The 17,257-nt window shown below is 48.1% G+C and overlaps 1 protein-coding gene and 1 long non-coding RNA gene across 4 annotated transcripts in view; one reads left to right on the forward strand and one right to left on the reverse strand.

Moving 5' to 3' along the window:
- MGAT4B (alpha-1,3-mannosyl-glycoprotein 4-beta-N-acetylglucosaminyltransferase B) overlaps positions 1–17,257 on the forward strand; it is a 52,103-nt gene that overhangs the window by 8,209 nt on the left and 26,637 nt on the right. Inside the window, exons 1-2 of one of the 3 annotated variants that reach the window (XM_027807279.2) lie at positions 14,341–14,589; positions 15,630–15,715. The exons of 1 other annotated variant lie outside the window; for it this stretch is intronic. In XM_027807279.2, the coding sequence (XP_027663080.1) occupies positions 14,543–14,589; positions 15,630–15,715 (133 nt within the window). In that variant the 5' untranslated portion in view covers positions 14,341–14,542. Of the gene's footprint in view, positions 1–8,170; positions 8,248–14,340; positions 14,590–15,629; positions 15,716–17,257 lie in introns of those variants that run through there. One more of the 3 variants, XM_055718438.1, reaches the window with a different exon arrangement.
- LOC114016247 (uncharacterized) lies at positions 1,198–2,235 on the reverse strand. The gene is made up of 2 exons (XR_003560601.2): positions 1,622–2,235; positions 1,198–1,345 (listed from the first exon to the last, which is right to left on the reverse strand). It is a non-coding gene; the product is annotated as an uncharacterized LOC114016247 (long non-coding RNA).

Here is a 17,257-nt window from a genome sequence, read left to right on the forward strand (position 1 = left end):
TCCTTCCTTTGATGTCACAGAAAACGACCAGGATGGGCATCTTCTCTCCCTCTCTTAATCTTGTCCAGTTCCAGTTACCCACCACTTGAGGAACTTCACCAGATGATGAACTAATAGTGTGGCATCGTTATCTCGAAGCAATGATTTTGGGTGGAAGCTGGTAAGGGTTGGGCTGCCTGGGGAGGAGGTGGTGCTGGTCCTTGCGCTGGGTGTCAGGGGTTGCTCCAGGTCCCTCTGGGTCCCAGGAGTGATGGTGAGGCGGGGTGTAGCCCCCCAGGAGAAACCCCCTGGCTCCCAGAGCGGAGCTGTGCTGTGGGGATGCTCGTGCAGGCACTGTGCGCAGGTGGCTGGGCAGCGAGAGCTCATCCTGTGGCATGGGGCTGAAACCAAACTGAAGGCAGAAGAAGAATTGTGTTTAAAAGCAGATTAATCTGCTGACTTTGAGGAGCAAGAGGTATTTAGAAAAAAAAAATTGGAAATGCAAATTCTAGCTGAGCAAAAACTTTGTTGTTTGATGGCTGAAATTCTCTGCTCTGTCGTGCCAGTGAATCTGCGTGAACCGTGTATTTTCCCTGAGCTAAAGAGCTGACCGGGGGGGCGGGGGGGTGTTAAGAACCCAGAGTGGTGGATGAGCATAATTAGGACATGGATTATGGGTTGGCTTCGTATAGATCAGTTAGTGTTTCGTTAATGTCTGGTTCCACCCTGTCTGTCTGTTTTATTAGATTAATTTATTACTTTCTGAAAGCGCCTCTCCAGTGAGCTGAAATATCTATTTACTGGAAGTATTTGGTTACCATGAAAAAGTCTATTTGGCGTGTGTTTGGCAATATTAACTACTTTCTTCTGTTGCTTTTGCAATTTAATTGTCTATTTATTTTGGGTATTGATTGCTGAAGGCCTTGGTAATTATTTGCTGATTTTGGAAATAATGATTTTAAAGGCTCAGATTACTTTTGTAATATTAATCATTACCTTGGCATGCTTGCCTCGAAGGATGGGATCTCTCTGATGGCTCCAGTTGCAATGTGGACATTTACTGTCTGAAACTATGCCGCTGTCTTAAAATAACAAAATCATTACTGGTGGTTTGTTCCTGAAACTAAGCAGATATTTGGAGAGATGCAAACCTGACAGTTGCAATTAGCTCACAAATTTGCTGTTCCTGTTGGCGGGAGGAGTGGCCAGATTCTGGAGTCAAATAAAAAGATAATTTTATTTACTTTCTGCTGTTTCGCTCTTTCCAAATTAATTTTAAGTTGTGTTGGTCTTGGCTCCGGTGCAGGGGTGGTGGAGAAATGGGCTGCCTTGCTCCGGCAGCTGCATGGCAGCGATGTAGCGATGCCTGGTGGGAGAGGAGCAATGCTCCGAAAGGGTGTTGCACTTGCAAGTAAATGTGCTGCCGTACAGCGGCACATCTTGCTTTGGGGGAAGGTGAGAAATTGGAGAGTCTCTGCTGGGAGCTGAGTAATTGGCACCTGCTATTATTGTGTCCCTCCTCCCCCTTTTAATAACTTGTTTATAAGGATAGCTCTCCTCCAGATCTCACTACACAGCCAAAAAGCACGCTTTTTTTAAAATAATACATGCATTCCTATTCACATCAGGGCTGGAGACCTACCTCCTTACTTTTTTCTGAGGAGGAGGGACAGCTTTTGTGTCATCCAGACGTCTCTGCTCCCCGCTGGGCAGGCTCGCAGATGCCCGTGGCGAGACGAGCTGCGTCTTTGCCATACCTGGAAGGAGATGTAATTCTGCCATTAATACAAAACCTGGCAGGCGGCTGGAGTGGCTGGGAGGGGAATTTTGTCCTCTTGTTGTTTTAGGCCTTGGAGCAAGGGATTGTGTTGGCTGTTTGAATGATGTTGGCTTTATCTCCATTGGAGCTCGCGCGGTGACATGTATTAACCGGAGAGCACGGAACGCAACGTTTAGCTTACGCCCCTGGGATCGCTAGTGCAGTGAATCCCACTTCTTTCTCCTGCATCAAGTGATTTGTTTAATTGGTTCTAACAGTTTCATCCTTGTTCTTTTATTAGTGGATCATGGTGCAAAAGGAAGCTGGGAACATTTTTGGATCCTGTCCTGGGTAATTTGATGACTAAGTCTCATCGAGCTTCATCTCTCTGCAGGTGCAGTGGTGCATCTCCTGCAGGGGATGTGGTGGGAAGAGCTTCTCCTCCGTCTCCCAAACGCACACGTGGGGAGAGAGGGAGGAGGAGGAGAGGGCAAAACCATGTCCGTGGCAATTGTTTTCTGATTCCTTTCATCACCTTATAGAATGAAAATGATAAAAGGAGCCTCAGAAAAGAGGGCATTGCAGCAAGCCCTGGCAGGGCTGTAATCTCTTTTCTTCATACTGAGGTATAAAGATAATTCGGTCAGGATTGAAACAGCGGATGGCAAATAATTCTTGAACAATCTGCTTATGGTGTTCCAGGATGCGAATGAAAACCACTAATGGGATAAAGAAGGATCTAGATAATTATCTCAGCTGCATTAAATCCTGTCCTTTCAGGAGAGTACTCTTGTGTGGACACTAATTTCATGTGTATGAGAAGCTGAAGTGACTAGACATTTTCAGAAGTTAGCTGATTCCAAAATAGCCATCATTGCTTGGTGATCATCTATCTTTTACCTATCTGGATGGTCCTAATAGATCTGATTGCTGGTCTCTGCTATCCTGTTTCCCCTCTCCCTTGCAGCAAGTTAAAGCTGCGATACACATTCTCTCCAAGTTGGATTTGAAACCTCCTTCATCCTTTTCCTTTTTCATTTGGTCTGCTGTTTTGGGAGACTTCCTGGTTGTTGTTTTTTTCCCTTTTACAGCTGGTAATGCTGTTTTGAGTCTGATGGAAGAGCCACTTGCAATATCAATGTATGCGAGATATTTTTTTAACTTCATCCGTATTTCCCCCCCCAGGAAGATCTCTGCCTTGCAATGTGGGGGGCAGCACTGTGCTCCAAAACAAATCCAGTTGTACAGTCAGTTAACGAGGCTCTTGTTGTAGGCTCTTTGCTGCCTTTGTGTTTGAACCTAATGGATGCCCCATGGATGAAGTGGAAGATGGCAGGAAGAGAAAGGAACAGGTTTGTTCCTTTGACAACATTGACAGCAACCGTGACATTCAGATGGGGTTGGATCAATTAACAGCGTTCAAATATCCGTGTTATGGGATCTCTGCTCTCTATGAGCCCATGGTCCAAGGAGATCTGCTGTTCGGGGGTATGGGCAACAGAAACATGCTTCTGAGAAGCGCCGGTTCTTCGTTACCCCCCGCCAGCTGCAGGCAGCTGCCTTTGCCAGCTGTCGGAGCCTCGCTCCTCTCCGGCCTCCCACTAAGCACACTGAGGCATGCCTGAACTGGCTGCAGCATCTTTCGGTGAGCCAGGCTGTGCATCCGTCAATGGGAGCCAGGTCTGGGGACGGGACTTCAGCTGGGATGGCTGCCCACGAGCTGTCCTCCTGTTGGAGGAGGAGGATGGTCTGTCAGCATCATCCCCTTCCACACTGGAGGACAGATGCTGTGCGTCACTGTCTTGTCAGGGAGAGACTCCATCATTCACAATGTGGGGAGTGCCCAAATGTAGTTTCTCAGCGGCAGAGCCTCTCAAATCACAAGGTTCCCATCTTTTCTTGCTGCCATGGTAGTACAGTTAAGGTTCAGGTGTCTTTTGGAAGTACGGAAGGGCTTCCTTGCTTTTAATGAGAAGTCAGACAAGAAATGCTGTTCTGCTCAAGGTGGCCTTGGGTTTCCAGTCTCCTTCCTATGGCACCGGGAGGTTACAAGGGCCAGTCTTGTGCTGAAATCAAAGAAGCCGGAATGTGTATTTTTGCTGTGGACTGGAAGTTGCTCTTGACACCAGGTTTGCCGTTCACACCACCATGAGTTGTCACTTGCCTGTCCCAACCAGAGGATGTCCTTAGAGGCACATGAAGCTCAGCCCTCCCATACCAGGCTTGGTTTTGGGACAGGTAGGCTGCACAGGCTCCGATACACAATTAGGCACACCCTGATAAAGCACTTGCCCAGCAGGGCTGTGTGTAGAAAAGAGGCTGCGTGGGATCCTTGCTGCCTCCGGAAGGCTCTGTAAGAAATGAGTCATGTTTAAGAAATGTGGTCACCTTTCATCTTGGTGACCTGCTTCTTGAACAGCAGCTCTTAAACTGAATTGCTTTACAGAAGAGTCAGTATCAAAACTTCTTCACCTCCTGGTCAGTTGCTAGCCCTGAGGCTCCAGGAGCAGGGCTGCACTTTAACAGCGATGCCTGGTGCAGGCTCTTGCTCTGAAACCACTGACATTCTGCAAGAGGAATCTGGTGAGGTCTGGCAGTTGACCCCTAAAAATTGATTGATTGCTGTGTAAGGCGAGATACCCATCTTATCTCTGAGAACACCAGCCCTCTTACATGCTCTTGAGTTGCACAGAGATCTTAATGGGGATTTTTACCTGGTTCTTGGTATCACTGCACGCCCTTTGAATGAACTGCTTGCTAAGAAATCCTTTACTTGCCCCTCATCAAAGGTGTCTGGTTAGCAGAGTTGCTAGTTGAAGTCTCCTTTCTCCAAGCCTGTGCTGTGGTGAAGTGGTATCTGGAGCTGTTGTGCCAAGTGTTGCTCCGTAGAGCACAGTAAACTCCTGCCACCTCCTGCCTGAGTGACCTGTGCCCAACGAAGCGGTTCTTGGGATGTCTGCAGAGCTCTTGCGTACATCGTGCGAGTCAGCTGGGAAAGGCAGGTATTTCATGTCTCCTTGGGAACCTGTCAGAACAGCAGCAGATCGCTTAGCCTGAGTAGTGTTGTCTGCTCCTAACTTCTAAAATGCAGGTCAAGATGTATTGCTGAAATAGTTAAAGGTCAGGCAAAATGATGACCTTTAGCCCTTCATAGAAGCTGTGGTCATCAAAGAAGGTGTTTCACTGCTGGTATGGAAACTTCAAGCCCTTGCCTGTTGTTCCAGAGTGCTGGTTCATTATCCTTAATGCCTTCAAACCCAAGGTGGTCGTCTCTGCAGCTTCCCCTGATGGTGACCTCACGGTGCTCAGAAGCCCCACCTGAGAGCAGGATCCTCTGCGGTATGCCCTGAGCGTGCTGGATGCACGGGCAAGCCTTCCACACAGCCTCCCAGTGAGAGGCTGGGCTGGGAGGAGCGGTCTGTGCAGGTGAGGCAGTCATCAGTGGCAGAATGGGCCACTGAAAACCCACATCTACTCGTCAGCATCATTTGGTGACCAGGATTGCTGCAGTGCTGGGGACCAGTGTGGGGGTCGTTTGCATCAGACTTAGAGATTTGGTGGCAGAGAGGAGGAAAGGGAAGATGTTGGCAGGAGAGGGCTGGTAAGTGCATAAGATCTGGATTGCCAAACGGTGCAAAAAAGGGCAAGGACCTTGCTGGTGCATGGCGCAGCGCGCAGGTGGGAAGGCGCGGGGTTTGTGCGTGCACTCTAGTTTGGCTTCCAGGAGAAACCCTTATCTCTCCTCCTGCCGCCAGCTCCCTGAGTTGCCCTCTTTCCCTCTGCTCTGCCTACACTTCTTGCTGTGATTTCAATTATTTATAGTATTTCTTCTCCCCTTAAACTGCTGGGCTGCCTGTGCGGTATTTAAGCAGCCGTCACTCCCCGGCCCGTGCTGCTGGTACAGGGAGAGGCGATGCGAGCGCACGCAGCTCATTAACAGCATTTGAGGGCTCTTCAGGATGAGCAGCAATGTGAATGTAAAACTGCAATTGGATTTCATCTTATGGAAGGTTTTGATTGCAGCTGGTGAAATAACGATCTGCTTATTAGTGGAGAGTAACAGGAGGAAGCTGCTGAGGGGAGAGGAGGAAGAGTTTTGCAGAGGAGCGTGGCCCCGTTTTTTTGGTGACACTTAAGCAGCCTAGAACAAGAGGCGTATCCTCTGCATTACATCAGTGTACATTTGGAAGAACCTCGTTAAACAATTTAATTTCTTTTCCATGCAGGTGGGTGTCGGAGGGGAGCCCTGGGTGACTGGGAAGCATGGGCTTACTGGGCTGGTCGGAATTCGGAGCCGAGGCTGGGGGAGACTAGTCTAGCTGTACAATTTAGTGCTCCTTTGTTTTTACCTCGATGGTATTAAGCTTGGAGAATAAGCAGTAAATGTTTAAATCCCTTTCTTCATTGCTGCCATGTTCAAACTGAATTAACTCTCATCCAAAGGAAGCCAGTGCTGTAGGAAACATCTGCCGTGGTCCAAATTGCGTTTGAGGTTGGAATTAAAATGTATGTAACTGTTCAGTGGTGAGCAGTGAATACACAAATCCTGCTCTTTGCCAACAGTTGTTTTGCAGGACATGATTTGTACGCTTCCCTTGTACCTGTGCGGTTACACGGATGCGTTATTGGAATACGAACCAGCGCCATGTGTCTCAGGAAATAATGATTATAAGGTGAAGCAGCTTGCTAGAACGTCAGATAATTTCATATTTCAAGCTTACGTTTGTTTGTTTGTTTATTTATTTGTCCTCTACAGATGGTTTTTCGGGAGTGTACTAGTAATTGATGTGAGGATGTAATTGTAGTCATGGTGCATCTGTGTCGGGGGCAATATTTATGTGCCGTGGCTGCTCCATGAAATATTTGTTCTCTTCGCTCCTCTGTCCCATGAGTTGACGTAAGCTCTCAGGGAAAGTACAAACAATTTTTAGAGCTGTTCTAGACATAGTCCTTACAGGTTTTTTTGTGATTGTGTAACTGAAAAGAGCTTTTGAAAAGATAGAACAAGTCTCAAGTACAGGCTGGCTGGGGAGAGGCTGGTGCGTTGCCTTTTCTGATGAGCTTTCGGTCTGCTGAATTAAGAAAAACTGAAGCTCCCATTTCATGGAGTGCTGTCTGAGGGCTGGGATTTTTGGGGTGTATGGGAGTCCCTAGGCTGCCTTCTGGCTTCTTTTGGGTAAAGACCGACAAGTTTGAAAAAATTGTTCAATTGCTTTAAACTGTGCCCTGTCTTTCAGTGGGAATTGCAGAAATAATTGCAAAATAAACTGAGGAGTGCCTGACAAAACCGGGTAAGGCAGAAGTTTGAGCTCATTGAGCACACTGATGCTGTATTTCTGGTGCACGGTGGCAAACGTTGGTGCCACCTGTATTTTGGAGATTAGTTACAAGGTACTGCCAAATTCCCAGTGGATTAATGGACGTTTTGGTTCGGACTGACACCTCCCAGAGGCCCCAGAGCAGCAGCATGAGGGTGGTGGCACCAGAGTCCTAGACCTGGAAGCGGGTTGATGAAGTGCAAAGCTCTAGGTGAAGTTGGCTGAGTATCATCAGCCCGTTTCACAGGTGGGAAGTCAAGGCACAAGAGGGGTTCCCAACCTGGAAGGCACGTACAGCCTGCTGGAACCACCCTCTGACCGTCCCCCCCGCAGCCCCCCAGAGCCAGCGGCCGTGTCTGCAGAAGGATGGGCTTGCATCTCTCTGCTGGCACGTTTGCTAGCCGAGGAGTGGCGTTTTTCGGGTGGCTCTGGGAGGTCTGTGCTGGCACTGGGCTGGCAGGGCTGTGGGGCTCCGGGCAGGCACCCCGAATGCTGCGGCAGGTGCTGGGGGGACACCTGGAAAAGCATCCCCGCTGTGGCACCGCGTCCCACCCAGCTCTGCTGCCTTCAGCAAGGCGCCGGCACTGGGCAAAGTACATGGGGGGGGGGGGGGGGGGGGGGGGGGGGGCAGAGGGTGCCCGGGTGGCTCCAGTTGGCCATTAACGCACTGGGAGGCTGGGCTGGTGGATGGGTTCTGCTGCTGTGGGGCCCCGGGCGGATGGAGGGGCAGGAGCACGGGGGTGGCAGGTCACACCAGGGGCTGCTGTTGCCGCAGAGGAAAGAGGGAGATTTTTATGTTTTGTGGCACCTCTTTTCCTGCTTTGGAAAAAGCTTCCTTTTTATGTGCCTGTGTAAAGGCTTTATAGTCCGAATGCTGCGACTTTGACTAGCTCCTCAAAAATGGTGAATTTTGACCGTGTATAACCAGTGCCTTCGGGTTACTGAAGATTCTTCTCTGTGATGGATTTTTTACTCATTTAAATGAGTGATTTTATATAACTTGTGAGTATTGGCAGGCTTACCATCACTTTCTTCCCCCCCACCCCCTTTTTTTTTTTTTGTTCTGTTTAAGCTTGTTTTTTCAAAGGGACTGAAGCTATGTCCTTCCCAACAGATTGCAAACTTCTCATCTCACTTTAGCCCGGTTGGGCCATGGCATGGAAATCCCAGAGGTGATCCAACATCCTCCAGGTACTTTCCAAGGGAGAACAGGAGGGCAAAGGAGAGAAGGTCTGTTGGTGGCTTTGCCGGAGGATGGTATGAACTCCTCCATCAGGCATGGGTGAATCCATACTGAAGGTGTTATCTTCATAAAGCCCCAGCCACAAGAAATGCTTTAACCAAAGCTTTTGGTTGAGTTTGGGATGCCCAGATGTTGGGCTTCCCCTGGGCCGGGGGGTGCTGGGGTGGCCGTGGTCAGTGCTGCTCTGTGCCCCGCCAGCAGCGCAGCCGGTCCCCCATAGAGTCCTGCCACTTGCAGAAAATAAACAAGACCAAGTTTTGGGGTTTTTTTCCGTCTCACACCTCCAGTAAGCGTTAGAAGTAAGCACAAGGTGAAAATAATTGTCTTTTTGGTTTTGTGGGGTTTTTGTTTGTTTTGTTGTTTTGGTTTTTGTTTTTTTTAATGGGACCATCCATTTTGGTATTCCTGCCTCTGGCCAATGCCTCATTCTCTAATTTTTGTTGCTGCAACTGCTTTGCTTTTTCTTCTTGCAATCAAGATAATGCAGTACAATATTGCACTAAGAATTTCAGCTATTCAATTACCTTTCAGAAGTTGACTTAATTGGCTCTTTAAGTGATAGCCCTCTATTGTGTGCAATCAGCACGACTCAAGGAGGGAGCAGGAAGAGGATAAGGACTTTGTTGCTAATCAATAAATAAAGGTCTTTGAAATAATACTGCTTGCAATTTGTATCACCGGTTAAATTACACCGAAGATGATAGTCTGCGTGTTCCTTGCAGAGCACGGCTATAACAGAGTCATAAGGCTTTGCTGTCAGCAAGCATGTGGGCTGTTGTACTCTGTGTTTCCAGTAAATCCAATATTTTCCCCTTGGATTTTTTTTTCCCCCTCAAGTATTAGTGAAAACCAAACCAAAGCTGCTGCAGAGCCTGGCACAGGTAGTTTGGGAAAGTCTATAGTGACCGATCATTTGGTTTGCACCTCATGAAGTATGCAAATGAATGTGATACCCGATGATAAATAATTCAAAATGGAGATGCAAGGCAAGGGAAGATTATAGATGCAATAGATATATGGTAAAGCAACTTTAACAAAAATAAGCAATCCCAAAATCCTAAGTTCTTCTTCTAAGCACTGATCCACCGAAGCAGCTGCCGCTCGGTGCAGGTTTGCCGCCAGTGCAAGGGGTGCAGTCCCCGGGACTTGGATATCCGTCTAGAGTTTGCAGTCAGGGTTTGGCCAAAGCTGCAGCTCTCAGGAGCTGCTGCCCCTGCACAGCTCTGTTGCACCTCAGGTCATCACTGAGCTAGTTCCAGCCTTGGTTTAGGCAGCAGCAAAGCGTAGCCGAGCATACCAGTTTTCTTTTAGGTAGGTATATTTTATTCCTTTTTTTTTTTTTTTTTGTTCCCCCTAGTTAGTGGTGTAAAAGTGACTGGCTGCTTCATACTTCTTTTTAAAGCTGGAGTTACTAATCATAATTCATGTTTTAGTCCTAATTAAAAATATTTTGAATCCAGAAAGGTCTTCTTGAGATTGCAAGAGGTACAAGACTGGAAGCAACCTTCAGTCCCCTGGTGCCGCAGCTGCCTGGGACAATTCCAGCTCCTGTTACCATGGTCCCATCCCTGAATCCATCCCCTCCCAGCCAGGGGGTTAGGTGAGAACGTGGGTGCAGAACTGAGTAGAGCCACAGGTTTTCATGTTTGAGCATCCAGCACACTCCTGGGTAGGGTGCATGCCTCTCTGTGTTCCATTTCCAACACTTGCATGCGTAGGGAGTTTTGTTTTGTTTGGGGGAGCAACCAGGGGATCGGCTGACTCGGACTGAGCTGGGATTTACTCGATTAAAGATGCTTCTTCCTTTGCTCCCTGCCCTATCCTGGTAAGAGATGGGTAATTGCTCCTAAGTGTTGTGTTCTTGCTGGGGGGAAGACGGTGGTGATCCATGTTTATAATCCTGCACCGAGGAGCAGTTTTAAGGCCATGTCACATGCCAGTTTGTAGGATTTTTCACAAAACTGTGGAGGTAGATTGAGTTCACCCTTTTATCAGCTGGAAATAGTGATGCTACAGTGTCCTGGTCCAGCTCAGCATTAAGCGGGTCCTTAAATTGCCAGCAATCTTCTCCTGGCAGGCGCTGGCTGGTGTCAGGCGCCTTCGTGCCCAGACACCCCGACAAGGCTGTGTTTGTTAGCGGAGGGTTGGTACGGTCTTGCCTCAGTGGAGAAGTGGAACTGAATGGTCATTTTGTGATGACAGTAATTGCAGCATCCGTGTAGTTTCACCATCCAAGAGTTCTTCTAATGATCCCAAGTGCAGGGTTGATTCCATATTGACTCTGCCGAGGACTGCAGCGCGGGGAAGGTGTGTAGCATCTATTTCTGAGATGCAGTAACTGCTGGTTTGCTAGTAATTTTGTCTGTAGTGAGTTAAGCAATATAGGGGAAGAAGGGAAAAGACACAACTCTTTTGTCGTAAATTTACTCTGTGGCTTCTTTTGCTCCCGGGAGGGGCTGTTATGATAAAGTCTGATATATTTTCACATCTGCCTGTGAAGAATGTAGGATTTATCTTTCAAATGAAATTTGCTTTGCTGCGCTGCCAGCAGTTTTGTTTGGTTTTGGTTGGTTTGTGGGTTGTTTTTTTTTTCCCGAGTAGCTATTTTTGTGAAATACAACCCAAGAATTTGTATTGGCTTAACACTTAAAATGTAGCCAGGGGAAGGTGGAATATTCATCTTTATTGTATTTGTTTCTCCCATAATGAGACATTACTGTCTGTTGTAAAGGAAGCGGTCCCCGAGCCCACGGAGCATGCCCAGTTATTTTCTGCTTGCTCCATTAGCTCGTGTGCAGACCTCCTGATTTTTTATGTGCATGTGCTTTTCTACTTGTTTAATCCTGCCAACTGCTCTTCTGGTTGGAAATCCATTTCTATAATGCCGGGTATTACACAAATTTGTTGAAGCTCTTAATGCAGATAACGGGGGGTGAGGCTGGTTTGCCCAATCGGGCTGTGCCAACTTTCTGCTTTCCATCAGTCACACAGAGAGCTTTACGTTGCAGCTCACTGAGGGCATAAAATGCACACAGTAAAGAAAAATAAAGTTTAAGGAATGACTAGGGTGCTGTAAACATCGCTTGGATTTTGATTTACAAAGTCCAAGCACAGCACAAATTGTATGGCTCACTGTGCCCTGTGGAAATCTCTCTTTGTATTCTTTTTTTTTTTATTATTTTTTCTATTTCCTTAACTAGTAATCATGGGATTGTAGCAGAGAGCCCTTCTGTAAACAGCTTTTTGGTCACCGTTGCTGTTTACTATTACTCTATGCAGCATGGTGAAGCTCCCCATTCACGGGAATATTCGTAACGGGATGCAGCAGGGATGCAGGCAGTGGAGCTCTGCAGCCCCAAATTTTGGGGGTTTGCGGTGTGCATGATGCTTTGGGGACCAGAGCTGGGGTGAGTGAGAGGCATCATCTCTCTCCAAGCGCTGCATGTGATCCGCAGTGTTTGTGTAGCCGTTTCCAGCAGAACCGAGCACATCCATGCCTGTTGTACTGTTCTGGTTGTTTTAATCTGTTGAATTTATCCGTGGCGCTTTGCCTGGTGGAGAGCAGTGGGAATGTTGTCAGCAGTGGCAGAGAAGGATGCCAGGCTGCTTTTTTTTTCATTATTTGTAGTGAAGCTGTACAAAGTCCATCCAGGACCTCATGGCAAGGGTTTAAGTAGCTCTCAAGCATGCACGTATCCTGTGTTTAAGTAATGGAGTAGGGAACCGGTTCAAAGTTTAGTGTGAGTTTATATACTTGTGTTAACTTCTGACTTAACTATCCAGTTTTATTAAAAATAAAAGGAACTAAATCATTCTGGCACACTTTGATAGCTACAGCATTTGGAAACTCTTCAGCTTCTCTCTTCTCTTTCCTGATTTCTTCCCAAGAATAGTTGCAACACTTCTTCTTTAGGGCTTTGCCCTAATGATTACATCTGTGAAGATCCGCTGGCGTGGATTATCCTGCAAGCAGGATTGTGCCCTTAAATGGAAAATAAGCCGCCACAACAGCCACAGTTCGGGGCAAAAAATATTATTGTGGGAAAGCCAAGCTGCTAGATGTGTTATTCCATGTCGTGGAGCGGCACAGTCAGGAAATGCTTCTTAGTGCGGAGAGGAAACGCTCGCGTCTTCTGCGTGCTTGTTGCATTCTTTTTTAATTGTTGTTAAAATAGGAAAACACATCTCTAATAAATACCATCTAATACACCCTCTGTAAAAGGGATGGGAGGCGTGAGAAAACATTCGAGGGAGACAGGGAGGCCGGTCATGCTTTATGAACTCTTTAATTTATTTGCTGGCTTCTGCTCCCTCCCGTTTCCCCACGCTCCGGTGGCAGTGCAGGTTCTCTCCTGGCTGCCCGGCCGGTTCCCCAGCCCCGCTGCCTCTCGGCCAGCGATTTGGGCTAAATAATCCAATTGAGCTTTGCAGCTTATATAACTGTCTTGGCTGGAGGCAGCAGCCGGCCTGACGGGGATAGAAAACACATCTGGAAGTGGTGTACTGAACATACTACTGCGGCCAGAGCCAAACCAATTTGGACAAATTTGCTCATACGCACAAGATGTCCTTTGAACAGCAAGACGCGTGTGTATGGTCTCCTTGCGGAAGAAGTTGAAGTTAGAAAATACTCCCGTCTATAAATTGTTGCGTTGCCCTGGCTGGGAGACTTCACTGGCTTTTCTCCTCTCCTTTCACCTTTGGAAGATCTTCTGGCTCTTCCTCTTCAGCTCCAGAGGATCAGCCAGTCCCTGTACTATGCTGATGATAAATAACACGTATGTTTATGTATTTCAAAGGTGGGAAGGACCTCCAGCATCATTTAGATTGACTCCTTATCTGATACCCATCATAGGAGTTGCTTTTTATTTAAACTGAAGTGTCACTTGGTGTAGAACTGGAACACAGCTCCGAAGAAGAAACAATCAAGTTTTTTTCCGAGAATTCATTATAACCCTGGTAATTTATGCTAATGGTTAATCACACTATTAAAATGTGGGCATTTTGTGTCAGCTTGAGGGTTGGGGAGAAAGAAGAACTCAGCTATTTTGTATTTCAAGTAGCGTGCCCAGCACAAATGTGGAAAAAACCCAGTGCACATTTTAGTACTCTCAGATGTCTGTTCCCCTGTTGATCTCCATTACTCTCAGTAGGGAAGTTATGGGCATTAGCAGCAGAATGAATTTCCCTTCATGTGCAGTGATATGCTCTTATAGCTTCGTTTTATAGTCTGCTGTCTGATGGTAAAGGATTTATTTGTCTTTGCAGGTGTGCAAGGCTGGTTTAGCACGTGCGTCCTGCCTGTTCCTGGGTGCCTGCACACCTGCCTGCTCAACACCTTCCAAACTGCGCTGGGGAAGGGGTGTGAAACTGCCACACACACCCCTGAAATCTCATGTGCCACACACACACACAGAGCTACTGGGCTTGTCCTCTGGAAACATGTCCAGGGAATTAGCTACAGTCAACATGCACTGGCCAGGTTGCACGGGAGCGGTGCCAGAGGTAGTTTGGCAGAGGGTGTGTTTCCATCTGGAGAGGGGACATTGCTGGGGCAGAGTGATACCAAAGTGGTGCTCTGTGGCATCCTGATCCCACTTTGGCTTTTGGAGTGGTTTTGCCATTTCTGGGTGCTGCCCAAGGATATGCACCCAGGCAAAGCCCACAGTGCCGAGAGGTGGTGCAGAGTGCTGGGCAGCTCTGCTTGGGGCTGCCCTGCTCTACACCAATGTAGGGCTGATAAACGCTTGACCCACACTGACAGCCTCCAGGATTCCTGGCAGGCCTTGCTCTGGTTTGTTATGGAAAACTTAAGATATTTCTTCCAGTGTGCTGGTTTGTAAGGCTGTCAGAATGCCCCTGCTCTCACCAGGCGTTGGACAGGCACGGGAGCCTTCTAGGAATATCTTGGTAGTCATAAATACCTACACACAAAGTCACAATCTTATAGTTTGTACGTTTTATTTTTTTCCATGGTCATAAAACTAAATAGTGAGTTCCCCAAAAGAGGCTGTGTATCTTGACCCACTCCTCCCAGCCCAGGGCAGCATTGGAGCTCACCCATCTGCACTGCTCCTCTTCAGACCGGGGTTTGCTGGAGATGATGCCACAGCTCTGCCTCCACTTCTTCCACATCACTGTTGTGTCTGACAGACTGACTGCCCTCTCTTGATGTTTTATCCCTAAAGAAGAAGAAAATTGGATTAGATTTTTTGCAGCAGGGCACAGTGGTGATCCTGGGTAATGAAGCTGCTCTATGCACAGGGAGCTCTGGGAAGCTGGGTACAAGGGTGAGTTATTAACAGGGGACTCGCCCAGGGTGATTCGCTTTATGGACCTCTCATAAAGGCACTCCAAAGGATGAACTGATTGCTAAGCATTTCTTCATGCTCACATGACAGCTTTTGCCCTCAAAGAGGTGCTGAGCAGCCTGCGTGGCCGTTGAGAGACCAGTTCCAAAGCGATGTTTGGGGTACCTAAAGCAATCGAGTACAGAAACAGCCTCCCCAGGCACTGCAGTCCAACAGTAAACCTCTTTGTACAGATGGAACGGGAGCTCGAATTGAGCTCTGAACACTCGTGCTGCAGCTTTTAAGGGCAGTTTCCATCGGAGTGAGTCATGCTGCTTGTTTTCCCTGTGCTGTGCCTCGCCTTGCTCCCCCGCGGTAGGATTTTTCCCTGGGTTTTGACCTCCTGGCACCCCTGGGACAGCAGGACTGCAGCAAGCGGGTCAGGCCCTGCATTCTGTCACTCCCACTGGTGTTGTTTGCTGTGATTTTGTGCAGTTTAACTCCTTCAGTACGAGCTGTGGCGTTGCTCAGCTGTGCTTGGGGTTAGGCTTGTGCAAAAGCCCTCACCCTTCTGTGCCTTTGCTGAGCAGCTGTGGCTCTTCTGGGGCTCCTCACTCTCTCATCTTCCCTTCACACCTCCCCGACTTTAAAAACGTCTGGGCTTTTGGTTTGAGCGTTTCAGCGAATCCTCCTGTCCCAGTATAAAACCAACTGATGGATTGGTTTCATCCCAAGGAGTGGCTGGGGACAGTGAGCGCTGCCGGGAGAGCCGTGCTGGGATACTGCAGCGTTGCTCTCCCAACAGCCCAACTCAGCATCATCCTGTGCCTGCTGCTGTGAGCATGTACAGCCATGCTGGTGCTTTCTGAGCTGTGTAAGATGCAAGTTTAGTCATGGAAAGCTCCAGCTGTGGGCTCTGACGCTGTTAGCTGGGCGCAGCTCACGGGCTCCCAGCAGGAGGCAGGGGCTCTTCTTTCAGCAGGCAGCCTGTCCATCTTGTGCTCTTCTTGCATTTAAAATTGAATCTTTCTGTAACATAGGTTCCTTCTGGGTGGAAAGTCCGGAAAACCGAGCCGCGGCAGTCCACATACCAATTGGCATTACGTTACACGTGCCACCAATAAAGGTAATGGTGTGTGAAAAACTGAAACCCCAAATGCATTCCAATAGACATGTTTGGAGGCAATGAGAGGCATGAACGGCATATCTCTGCTCACAGGGAGTGTGAGGTGTCCTCTGCCAGGGCTGAACAGCACTTCAGGAGTGGCTGTGAAATTAAGCATAAATACCATGGTCTTGTGGTCCGAGGCTATGGGAAGCAGACGTATTTTGGGAGGTGGTAAGCAGCACACCGTGAGGCTTGGTGCATTGTCTTTAAGCCATCAGGTAAACCTGACATTGCAAGAAAGCAAAACCTCTAGGGATGTGGTTTCACAAGCCATTTGAACTGCTGTCCGTTATGGGCTGTCGTCCAAAAGGGCGTCCTAGTTCCCATGTGCTTCCTTTGCACCACTGGCTCGCTCAGTGGGATGATCCAGCTGAAAATTAAGCCTGCAGTGAGGATGCTTAATTGTGCAGCTGGGTCAGCCCATGGATACGGTGGACCGTGGGGCTGCGTGGGTGTCAGTGCCATGGCAAGAGGCATGGCGCAGGGAGCACCCTGCCCATTTCAGCGTGCCTGGCTTGCGATCGCCCAAAGCCACTCGTGACACGCTGCCTGGAGCTCGGCATGGGGGCAGCGGGAGATGCCAGTAACATTTCAGAGCAGCAGCTTGTTGAGAAGCTTTCAGGCATCATTTAATAAGCAACTAAAGGTCTTAGCAGTAGGACACCCGCGTAGTCAGCATCCTCCTCCTCCCCCAGCTGTTTATTTTCTACCCTTGAAATGTCCTGCAACCCCCACCTTGTGCTGTGCCATCGCCAGCAGCTGTGTTGCCTCACGGCAGAGGGATAACGCTGCCGCTGGCACGGGGCTGGCAGGCGGCATTCCAGCTATCCTGCTGGCCGATGTGGCCCCCAGGCCTCCAAGCACTGCGGCAGTCCCTGCATTTTTGAACAGGGAAAAGTTAAATTACTGCAGGTTGCTGGGAAGTCGGGAAGTCCATCTTGCTTGTACTTCCAGTGATGTGTTTTCTGCCAGGGGAAGAAATGAGGAGATTTTGCACTTTACAGCAGGCTGCTGTGGTTTTGCGGGAGGGGGGTGCCAGCATTATTTAATAACCCTTTCTCATGCTTTCTTAGCTGCTGAATGAGAAAAGGGAGAAGCGAGTCTTCCGACTCTTTTAGCGGTATGTTTTTCTTCCTAGGAATTATCCTAGCCTATAAAATGAAACAAGAACCCTCAGACAGCATCAACGCTTATAGTTGGTCTAAGTGTGCTGTTTAATGGCATTGTCTTGTTTTTCTCCAGAGAGAAGAAAATAGACCCCATTAAGTGCTCATGTTACAAGCCTGCACCCTGGGGGATAAATATTTCAAATATTAATGCTGAGTAATTTTTAAAAGGTTCTGCATGCATTTTATTTCAAGTATCCTGCAAATTATTTAAGACTACTAAAACAAAATGCAATTCAGAGCAGCTCATCCCATGATCAGTATATGGTGATTTTAAAATCTTCTTCTACCCAGCAGCACAGTCCTGCATTCGATCAGGCATTGGTACAACAGG

Source organism: Falco cherrug, chromosome 8 (genome assembly GCF_023634085.1).
Source record: "Falco cherrug isolate bFalChe1 chromosome 8, bFalChe1.pri, whole genome shotgun sequence".
NCBI classification, from domain to species: domain Eukaryota; kingdom Metazoa; phylum Chordata; class Aves; order Falconiformes; family Falconidae; genus Falco; species Falco cherrug.